Below are 12,309 nucleotides of genomic sequence, written 5' to 3'. Positions count from 1 at the left end.
CCTGAGATTTAGCTGTTCGCCGTTAGCTGCCGTCGCTAACACTTGCTGCTAACACATGTCGTACATCGGCAGCTGTTCCGCTCTGGCTGCTCTCCCGGAGATGAGCCTCTCGTCAGACAATCAATCAACTCAAGTCTCTGCGTCCGATTGCACAAGACGTTACGCAACACTTGAACAGCTCAATAGGACGTTTGAGGAGGTTCATGCAGATCTTTACCTCGCCGATGAGGATGTTCAACCTCAGACCACCATTAGCTTTGTTTTCCCCATTCCAATATTGGTCATGTCGTGCTTCTCTTTCCTCTTATCTGCTGTACCAACACTTTAACCTCTTACCGCCCGCCTGAACCAAATGCATTCTGTCCTCTTTGGCCATTATATAGGTCTGTATAACACCTCATTTGAAAGCTAAGTCTCACAAAACTGATATTTTTCCTTGCGTTGTTGCTGTGTTGTGTCACCTTTTGTATGTTTTTTTTTTTGTCACATTTTTGTCATTTTTTGTTGAATTTTTGTCACATTTTTGGTGCGTTTACATCCTTGTTTTCTTCTCATTTTTGTGGCTGTTTTGCTGCTTTTTTCCCAAGAAGCTTTTGGACTGGGGTCAAGCCAAACTGGAGAAAATGTGCTCGGTTCAGGTGGGAGTTAAGGGTTAAAAGCAGCAGCTACAATCACTGTAGGAAAGTTTGTTTAACCCCTTAACTCCCACCTGAACCGAGCACATTTTTCTCCAGTTTGGCTTTACCCCAGTCCAAAAGCTTCTGGAATAAAGGTGTGAAAATAGCGACGTAACTGAGATGAAAACAATGATGAAGATGTGCCAAAAAAGCGAGAGAACTTTGACAAAAAAGTTACAAAAAAAGACAAAAAATCAACAACAAAAATAACAACAAATGTGACAAAAAATGACAAAAAAAATTGATTAAAAAAGACAAAAAATGTGACAAAAATGTGACAAAAAAGTGAGAAAACTTTGACAAAAAATCGATTAAAAAAAGACAAAAAATCAACAACAAAAATAACAACAAATGTGACAAAAAATGACAAAAAATGGATTAAAAAAAGACAAAAAATGTGACAAAAAAGTGAGAAAACTTTGACAAAAAATGGATTAAAAAAAGACAAAAAATGTGACAAAAAAGTGAGAAAACTTTGACAAAAAATTGATTAAAAAAAGACAAAAAATCAACAACAAAAATAACAACAAATGTGACAAAAAATGACAAAAAATTGATGAAAAAAGACAAAAAATGTGACAAAAAAGTGAGAAAACTTTGACAAAAAATTGATTAAAAAAAGACAAAAAATGTGACAAAAAAGTGAGAAAACTTTGACAAAAAATTGATTAAAAAAATGACAAAAAATGTGACAAAAAAGTGAGAAAACTTTGACAAAAAATTGATTAAAAAAAGACAAAAAATCAACAACAAAAATAACAACAAATGTGACAAAAAATGACAAAAAATTGATTAAAAAAGACAAAAAATGTGACAAAAAAGTGAGAAAACTTTGACAAAAAATTGATTAAAAAAAAGACAAAAAATGTGACAAAAATGTGACAAAAAATGACCAAAAAAATGACAAAAAATGTGACAAAAAAATGACAAAAAAAACAACAATTAAAAGTGTCATTATGATCTGTCGGACAAAGGAGGACAGATCACTGAAGTTTCCTGACTCTAAGGTCTCGGGGAACATCTTGGGCCAGATCTTGGGGACTAAATACGGACTAAACATGGACTAAACATGGACTGCGCCAGTCACAAGATCTGGCCCATTGTGTTTTATGCACAAGCGAACATTCTCCTCCTGCTCAGTACAGCCGACTGCTCACCTCTGTACACCGCACATCTGTGGGTGAAAGTTACAGAAACTTACAGCTGTCTACAATGATGCATTGAGAACATTATTTAAAAAGCTCCGATGGCCGAGTGCCAGTGAACTCTTTGTGTCTAATCGAGTAAACACTTTGCTCTTGAGAAACCTGATGTTTCAGTTTATATGTCGCCTGAATGATTCCAAGAATGCTGTGATTGTTTTGTTGCCCAGTGCTGTACGTTACAGCTGTGGAAACATTGGTACGACGGCCTCTTGAAAGTTTAGAGGTTTTTATCGTCTGTTTTTTATCTGTGTGTCTTTTTATCTGGACCATGAGTCTGTAATAAAGTTATCTATCTATCTATCTATCTATCTATCTATCTATCTATCTATCTATCTATCTATCTATCTATCTATCTATCTATCTATCTATCTATCTATCTATCTATCTATCTATCTATCTATCTATCTATCTATCTATCTATCTATCTATCTATCTTCTTCTGTATCTTTGTCCTCGTTTGCGTCGCTGTTTTGACGCCTTTTGGTTATTTGGGTAAAGCCAAACTGGAGAAAAAGTGCTTGGTTCAGGCGGGAGTTAAGAGGTTAAAGGGATATTTCAGGATTTTTGACATAGGGCCTCATTTCCTAGTTATCCAGAGTGTTGCTGATTTATGGAGATATTTTTTTTGTCATTCATGCAGTTCTTATATTTGAAGAGTTTCGTGGCGCTAGGCTAGTGCTAGGCATGTCTATGGTATCAGCTAGCCTGCATTAAAAACAGTGTGACCCGCTCCACAGTGCACCTGAGGCAAATCACTTATAACACCAGACTAACCATATAAATTTCTGTGTCGATAGAATAATTTTTGGAACATAACTGACCTGCATCACATGAATGATCGCATTTTGAGGAACTATTTTCTAGCAGATCACTCCACCGCTGCGTAGCTTATACAACCACGAGGCTGATGCTGCTCAAATATAAGGTCTTTTAAACCATTCCATCAACAGACATGTATATGGTTAGTCTGGTGTTATAAGTGATTTGACTCAGGTGCTCTGTGGAGCGGGTCACACTGTTTTTAATGCAGGCTAGCTGATACCATAGAAATGCACTAGCCTTGCATTAGCCTAGCGCCACGAAACTCTTCAAACATAAGAACTGCAGGAATTACAAAAAAAACATCTCCAGAAATCAGCGACACTCTGGATAACTAGGAAATAAGGCCCTATGTCAAAAATCCTGAAATATCCCTTTAACCCCTTAAAGGAATAGTTCACCGTTTTTCCAGACTGAGATATGTTCTTACCTGAGCTTAGACAAGTTGATACGTACCTATCTGGTCTTTGTGCGTGCCCTCAGTCACGCAAAATTACCAAAGATGTTGTTAGCATTTGGTCTCCCAGTATATTCCTATGGCTCCAAACGGGTTGAAGCAAGAAGCGACCAAGCTCTTCCACGGGCACAAAGACCAGACAGGTACGGATCAACTCATCTAAGCTCAGGTAAGAACATATCTCAGTCTGGAAAAACAGTGTACTATTCCTTTAACTCCCGCCTGAACCAAGCACATTTTCTCCAGTTTGGCTTTACCCCAGTCCAAAATCTTCTGGAAAAAAAGCTGTGAAAATAGCGACAAAACTGAGACGAAAACAATGATGGAAATGTGACAAAAATGTGAGAAAACATTGACAAAAAAGTGACGAAAAATGGATGAAAAAGTGGCAAAAATGTCACAAGAAATTGACAGAAAATTGAAGAAAAAATTGACAAAATGTGACAAAAAAATAACAAATTTTTTTAAAGAAAATTGACGATAAAATGACAAAAATGTGACAAAAATGACAAAACTTTGATAAACATTTTACTAAAAAATAACAAAAATTTGATTTAAAAAAATGGACGATAAAATGACATAACAATTTGAAAAAAAAATACAAAAAATGATGAAAAAATGACAAAAATGTGACAAAAAATTACAAAAAAGTTACAAAAAAGTTACAAAAATGAGTTGAATACCCAACAAAAAAATGATGGAAAAAAAATCTGATGACGTGAGGAAAAAGATCCTCTCGGTTCAGGCGGGAGTTAAGAGGTTAAGACGTCGAGAAATGAAATATGTGCTGATTTTTATCTCTGTATTCTGTATTTTTTCTTATTAAAATGTACTATTTGGCCCTCAAAGGTTCAGTGTATTTGTATTTGCACATCATCATCATCATCATCATCCTCATCATCATCATCATCATCATCATGAGCGGATTATTGTGACTCACCGATGTTCTGGGCGGCGCTCTCCTCTCGTCTCCGCTCCAGCTCTTTGCGGTCGTAGTTGAGGCGCTTCAGGCACATGATGCCGTAGTGGAGGCTGACCCTGGGAGAGGTCAGAGGTCGCACAGGGGTTAATGAGGTCAAGCCGTGAGTGTGGCCCGGAGACACACACCTGAGCAGCTCACACCGCTCACATTTCAAACATTTCAAACACTTAAACGCGGCTCCTCAGATCAGCGTCTGACCTGGACCTTCTAATCCCGGTGTGAACGTCTGAAGGGTTTAGGTCACACTTTGGGACGCCTTTACGAGACAGTCACGTGACCTTAGTTCATATGTGCTGAGAGAGGAGACGCCGGACTTTAGGACCGTTTGTGTTTCATGTGGATAGGTCCAGCCATTACGGAGAGATAAACCATAAACCGTAGTTACCGCAATAGGAAACATGGACTAAACATGGATTAAACATGGACTAAACATGGATTAAACATGGACTAAACATGGACTAAACATGGACTAAACATGGACTAAACATGGACTAAGCATGGACTTAAGATGGACTAAACATGGACTAAACATGGACTATACATGGACTAAACATGGATTAAACATGGACTAAACATGGACCAAACATGGACTAAACATGGACTAAACATGGACTAAACATGGACTAAATATGGATTAAACATGGACTAAACAAGGACTAAACATGGACTAAACATGGACTAAACATGGACAAAACATGGACAAAACATGGACAAAACATGGACTAAACAAGGACTAAACATGGACTAAACATGGACTAAACAAGGACTAAACATGGACTAAACAAGGACTAAACATGGACTAAACCAGGACTAAACAAGGACTAAACATGGACTAAACATGGACTAAACAAGGACTAAACATGGACTAAACCAGGACTAAACATGGACTAAACATGGACTAAACATGGACTAAACATGGATTAAACATGGACTAAACATGGATTAAACATGGACTAAACATGGACTAAACATGGATTAAACATGGACTAAACATGGATTAAACATGGACTAAACATGGACTAAACATGGACTAAACATGGACTAAATATGGACTAAACATAGACTAAATATGGATTAAACATGGACTAAACATGGACTAAACATGGATTAAACATGGACTAAACATGGTCTAAACATGGTCTAAACATGGACTAAACATGGACTAAACATGGACAAAACATGGACAAAACATGGACTAAACAAGGACTAAACCAGGACTAAACATGGACTAAACATGGACTAAACCAGGACTAAACATGGACTAAACATGGACTAAACATGGACTAAACAAGGACTAAACATGGACTAAACATGGACTAAACAAGGACTAAACATGGACTAAACATGGACTAAACATGGATTAAACATGGACTAAACATGGATTAAACATGGACTAAACATGGACTAAACATGGATTAAACATGGACTAAACATGGATTAAACATGGACTAAACCAGGAATAAACATGGACAAAACATAGACTAAACATGGACTAAACATGGACTAAACCAGGACTAAACATGGACTAAACATGGACAAAACATGGACTAAACAAGGACTAAACATGGACTAAACATGGACTAAACCAGGACTAAACATGGACTAAACATGGACTAAACATGAACTAAACATGGACAAAACATGGACTAAACAAGGACTAAACCAGGACTAAACATGGACTAAACAAGGACTAAACCAGGACTAACCCAGGACTAACCCAGGACAAAACATGGACTAAACATGGACAAAACATGGACAAAACATGGACAAAACATGGACTAAACAAGGACTAAACCAGGACTAAACATGGACTAAACATGGACTAAACATGGACTAAACCAGGACTAAACCAGGACTAAACATGGACTAAACATGGACTAAACCAGGACTAAACATGGACAAAACATAGACTAAACATGAACTAAACATGGACAAAACATGGACTAAACATGGACTAAACATGGACTAAACATGGACTAAACATGGACTAAACATGGACTAAACATGGACAAAACATAGACTAAACATGAACTAAACATGGACAAAACATGGACTAAACATGGACTAAACATGGACTAAACATGGACTAAACATGGACTAAACCAGGACTAAACATGGACTAAACATGGACTAAACATGGACTAAACATGGACTAAACCAGGACTAAACCAGGACTAAACAAGGACTAAACCAGGACTAACCCAGGACTAACCCAGGACTAAACATGGACAAAACATGGACAAAACATGGACTAAACCAGGACTAAACATGGACTAAACATGGACTAAACATGGACAAAACATGGACAAAACATGGACTAAACCAGGACTAAACCAGGACTAAACATGGACTAAACATGGACTAAACCAGGACTAAACATGGACTAAACATGGACTAAACCAGGACTAAACCAGGACTAACCCAGGACTAACCCAGGACTAAACCAGGACTAAACCAGGACTAAACCAGGACTAAACCAGGACTAAACAAGGACTAAACCAGGACTAAACATGGACTAAACATGGACTAAACCAGGACTAAACATGGACAAAACATGGACTAAACATAGACTAAACATGGACTAAACATGGACTAAACCAGGACTAAACCAGGACTAAACAAGGACTAAACCAGGACTAAACCAGGACTAAACAAGGACTAAACCAGGACTAAACATGGACAAAACATGGACTAAACATAGACTAAACATGGACTAAACATGGACTAAACCAGGACTAAACCAGGACTAAACAAGGACTAAACCAGGACTAAACATGGACAAAACAGGGACAAAACATGGACTAAACAAGGACTAAACCAGGACTAAACATGGACTAAACCAGGACTAACCCAGGACTAAACATGGACAAAACATGGACTAAACAAGGACTAAACCAGGACTAAACCAGGACTAAACAAGGACTAAACCAGGACTAAACATGGACAAAACATGGACAAAACATGGACTAAACAAGGACTAAACCAGGACTAAACCAGGACTAAACCAGGACTAAACATGGACTAAACCAGGACTAAACATGGACAAAACATGGACAAAACATGGACTAAACAAGGACTAAACCAGGACTAAACCAGGACTAAACAAGGACTAAACCAGGACTAAACATGGACAAAACATGGACAAAACATGGACTAAACAAGGACTAAACCAGGACTAAACCAGGACTAACCCAGGACTAACCCTAGCCCGCACCGCCGCAGCTCTGGGCCTGGTCTGGGCCTGGTCTGGGACGTACCTGTGGAAGCTGTCCACCATCTTGAGCTGTCCTCTCAGCTCCTTCTTGGTGAGATGGTCCAACATCCGGGCGTCCACCAGACTCTCCATGAAGTAGGACCTGTACTGGGGCAGGCCCAGACTGGGCAGCCACTCGTTCCCCACCCACTCGTGGTTCATGTCGCCGTACGCCAGGATCTGGGCCGGAGCAGAGGGTCAGGGGGAAACCGTTTTCTACCTTTTTAGTCTACATCATCCTGAATTAAATAGTTTGGTAAGAAGTAAATCCCATAGAAAAGACTGAAAGAGGGAATAATGTAACCAAACTTTCACATATACAGATTATTTTACAGGTTATTTTGGATTATGACCAGTAGGAGGTCAGTAAAGTAAATGTATCTCTGTGGTGGTAAAGTAAAAAAGCTTGAGACAAGTGAAAGAGAGGAAGTTTTCTTACCTGGTCCCAGCTGAACTCCTTGAGCTCCTACAGAGAGAGAAGAGGAGGAGGAAGAGGAAGAGGAAGAGGAGGAGATAAAGAAGGCGGAGTCCAGAGCAGGAGCAGAGCGGTGTGGGACACAGGAGTTAGTGAGAGGGACTTTAGTTCAGAAACATCTCATCCAAAACACACTGCAGACAGATATCTCTACAGGAGCTTAACAGAGAAGGTTAGCGCCCCCTGTGGGCCAAACAGAAGCTCTCGTCCATTGAGGTGAATGGGCAGATCGACTGAGAACGTGTGATTTATGTTTGATTGATTTATTTGTCGAACATTTTTTTTTTTTTTTTTTTATGTGCTGAACTTCATTAACCCCTTAACTCCCACCTGAACCGAGCACATTTTCTCCAGTTTGGCTTTACCCCAGTCCAAAAGCTTCTGGAAAAAAGGTGAGAAAATAAATGTGACAAAAAAGTGAGAAAACATTGACAAAAATTTGAAAAAAAGGGATGAAAAAGTGGCAAAAATGACCAAAAAAATAAATAAAAAAGACAAAAATTTGAAAAAAAATTGCCAAAAAAATGATGAAAAATATACCAAAAAAATGACGAAAAATCAACAAAAAATGGACGAAAAATGGACGAAAAATGGACAAAAAATTAACAAAAAATTGACAGAAAATGTACAAAAAAATGACAAAAAATTAACAAAAAATTGACGAAAAAATTTACAAAAAAATGACGAAAAATTTACCAAAAATTAACAAAAAATGGACGAAAAAATGACGAAAAATTTACAAAAAAATTTAAAAAAAAATGACGAAACATTTACAAAAAATTTACAAAAAATCTACGAAAAATTAACAAAAAATTGACAAAAAAATGACGAAAAATTAACAAAAGATTTACAAAAAAAGACGAAAAATTTACAAAAATTTACAAAAAATTGACGAAAAATTGACAAAAAATTGACTAAAAAAGGATTTTTTTTTTTACAAAAAATGACTAAAAATTGACAAAAAAATGATGAAAAATGATGAAAAGTGATGAAAAGTGATGAGCATGTGACAAAAAAAAATCTGATGACGTGAGGGAAAAAGATCCATTCAGATGAGTTTTGTAGATCTTGGCTTTCAAATGAGGTGTTACACTGGCCTACAGGATTTGGGTAAAGCTGACCTGGAGAAAATAGTTAAGCGGTTAAAGAAGTGACAAAGGGCCTGACACTCGGCCACCAGGGGGAGCTGTTTCTCCATAATGAGTCTGGACAAAGCGATGCGATCGATAAGCTCTGATTCTTTCTTCATTTGACATTTTCCTTTGGTTCTGACACTGGCAAAAAATATTTAATCTCCAGAGAGGAAAAGGTCATATATGATTCAGGACGAGAGCATAAAGTGCGTGACCTCACCTCGTCGAGACCGCGCTAAAAGTCCAGACTAATAATTCAAATAGAGGCCGTTTAAACTCCTGCAGGTGTGAATATCTGTGCAGTGCAGGGACAGAAGAAAACACTGAGGACACACAGCTCTACACAAACGTTTACACGGAGGGAGGGGGGAGGGAGGGGGGTCAGAGGGGTTTAAAACCAGGGGAAAGAAAGTAAAAACGGGAAAGGAGGGAGAAAAAAAAAGAGACAACAGAAATGAGATCGGACAAAACTCAATGAAAAATCATAAATAATCCACTTTCAACAGAATACACTGAAAATATAATGAAGAAGAGAACATGAGAGAAAAGGACCTGAATCAGAGCTCTTTCTACAAAGCAATTTAACCCCTTAACTCCCACCTGAACTGAGCACATTTTCTCCAGTTTGGCTTTACCCCAATCCAAAAGCTTCTGGAAAAAAGGTGTGAAAATAGCAACAAAACTGAGACGAAAACAATGATGAAAATGTGACAAAAAAATGAGAAAACGTTGACAAAAAAGTGACGAAACATTGACGAAAAATTACAAAAATGTCACCAAAAAATGCACAAAAATTTGACGAAAAAATTACAAAAAATGATGAAAAAGTGCCAAAAATGTCACAAAAATGTCACAAAAATTTGACAAAAAATGTAACACATTTTTTTCGAAAATTGACAAAAATTTGAGAAAAATTGACAAAAATGACATTAAAAAAATAACATAAAAAATGACATAAAAAATGACAAAAAAATGACAAAACATTTACAAAAATTGACCAAAAACTGACCAAAAACTGACGGAAAAATAACAAACAAAAAACAGACAAAAATGTGACAAAAAGTGAAAAAAATGAAGAAAAAAAACTACAAAAAAGTTACAAAAATAAGTTGAAAAACCCCCAAAAAATGATGGAAAAAAAATCTGATGACGTGAGGAAAAAGATCCATTCAGATGAGTTTTGTAGATCTTAGCTTTCAAATGAGGTGTTACACTGGCCTACAGGATTTGGGTAAAGCTGAACTGGAGAAAATGCTCTCGGTTCAGGCGGGAGTTAAGAGGTTAACAAACATTTCAGAACGACTCAATTCATGGTGAAAGGGAGACGATAAAGAGGTTTCTCCAGTAACGTCTCAGTTTTAACGTCATGGTAAAAAATAATGCTCAAGATTGAACCATTTAACCTCCACCTCAGCAGCTCCTACAGACTCGACTCGTTACAGGCTTTAACACCTTTAAAACAAGAGTTCCTGTAATGATTCTTAAACACTTACGTTCAGTCTTTGGAGCAGAATCAGTCCAACAGTTAAGTTTGGCCTTTTGTTTACACATTTTACATTACATGTACATGTTTCATGATATTTGTAGCACCACAAAGTATTCTACGTTATAGCTGTGGACACAGGCTGTGGCTAGATTGAAAGGTGAGACTCTTAGCTCTCCACAGGTAGAAACAGTTTAATTCTGCGTGACTCGGTTCCTAAGAAATCTAAGCTAAACAGAGGCTAGATTGATCAAAATCACTGATTTTTTTCTAGATTCGGAGATAACGGGTGTTTTATGAAACTCTCTCCTTTCTGATTAACTCCTCTCTCCTCCTCTCTCCTCCTCTCTGGACGGACACTAACATTATGTGAAGAGGCAAATGCCTAAATATTTGTTTCAAGTCAATTTTCAATGACAACATTGTTGACATGTTTTGAAACACGCGTGTTCTCGATCTCTTTTATGGCGTGTGCATTTAAACAGCCTGGTTCTGGATTGAAGACTTTAACAGGATGTTTCTCAGTCGTCCTTGGACCGACTTTAACCATTTAAAAACTCAGAGAAACTGTTTCGAACTTTCCATGTGAAGCCATTGGGACTACAAAGAAAAAGAAAAGAAACGCAATAATATTTATAAAATCTCCAGATCGTGATTCTTCACAAGTTTTTGATCGTCATTGATTTCACTTCTGTTCATCACAGAGCTCCCAAAACCACACATAAGGTGTATTAGAGGGTCTAGTTTCATAATAATAATAATAAAAATGGCACTCAGTGTGTTAAGTAGCCATGTGCTCCAGGGGGGAGTCCTTTGAAGTTTTACAATAGAACTGGGAGGCCTTTAAACAGAACTGAAGTAACAGTGAGAATTATAAAACTGGATCTGCTGCGGTTTTTAAAAAGGACTAAACATTCTGGAATATAGTTAAAAGGTTTAAGTTAAGCCAGTGATGAATTTCTCATTTATTTACCTCAAAATGACCACGTTTATAAAATGTGCTCGATGATCTCGGCCCGGTGGATTCAGGTCATTTGGGCTCATGAGAACTTTCTGCAGAGTTCAGTGTGAGACTCACCGGGGGTTTGGTCGCTGCGTTCAGGGACTCCATCTCAGCGTGGGTCATCCACACGTTACTGGTCGACTGCAGAGACAGAGACGTTCAAGGTCACACAGACAGAATCACCTGAAGAAGTCATTTACAAACAAGTCAAATCACTTTAACCTCTTAACTCCCGCCTGAACCGAGAGGACCTTTTTTCTCACGTCATCAGATTTTTTTTCCATCATTATTTTGTCGGATATTCAACTCATTTTTGTAACTTTTTTGTTATTTTTTCCGTGAATTTTTCATCAATTTTTTGTCAAATTTTTGTCATTTTTTCGTCCATTTTTTTTTTTACATTTTTGTCTTTTTTGACATTTTTTTGTCACATTTTTATCACATTTTTTCATATTTTTGTAATTTTTTTGTCAATTTTTTATTACATTTTTGTCTTTTTTTGTCAAATTTCTATCACATTTTTGTCAAATCTTTGTAATTTTTTCTGCCATTTTTTATTAACTTTTTGTCAATTTTGTATTATTATTTTTGTCAATTTTTTATTACATTTTTGTGTTTTTTTGTCAAATTTGTATCAATTTTTTTTCATATTTTTGTAATTTTTTTGTCACATTTTGTAATTTTTTTGTCACATTTTGTAATTTTTTTGTCACATTTTTGTCATTTTTTCGTGATTTTTTTGTCAATTTTTCATCCATTTTTCGTCACATTTCTGTCACATTTCTGTCATTGTTTTCGTCTCAGTTTTGTTGCTATTTTCGC

General features: G+C 36.9%; 1 protein-coding gene across 1 annotated transcript in view; it reads right to left on the bottom strand.

Annotated features, from left to right (window-relative positions):
• Nucleotides 1-12,309, bottom strand: part of ppfia3 (PTPRF interacting protein alpha 3) — a 59,513-nt gene that overhangs the window by 17,058 nt on the left and 30,146 nt on the right. The window contains exons 21-24 of the mRNA XM_079564786.1: nt 11,563-11,628; nt 7,833-7,859; nt 7,398-7,573; nt 4,099-4,196 (exon numbers count right to left, since the gene is read on the bottom strand). Of these exons, the coding sequence (XP_079420912.1) occupies nt 4,099-4,196; nt 7,398-7,573; nt 7,833-7,859; nt 11,563-11,628 (367 nt within the window). The remainder of the gene's footprint in view (nt 1-4,098; nt 4,197-7,397; nt 7,574-7,832; nt 7,860-11,562; nt 11,629-12,309) is intronic.

The sequence above is a fragment of the Gobius niger genome, assembly GCF_951799975.1.
Source record: "Gobius niger genome assembly, chromosome: 10".
Taxonomy (NCBI): domain Eukaryota; kingdom Metazoa; phylum Chordata; class Actinopteri; order Gobiiformes; family Gobiidae; genus Gobius; species Gobius niger.
The sequence above is the reverse complement of the archived record's forward strand: the minus strand, read 5'-3'. Positions and strand labels throughout refer to the sequence as shown.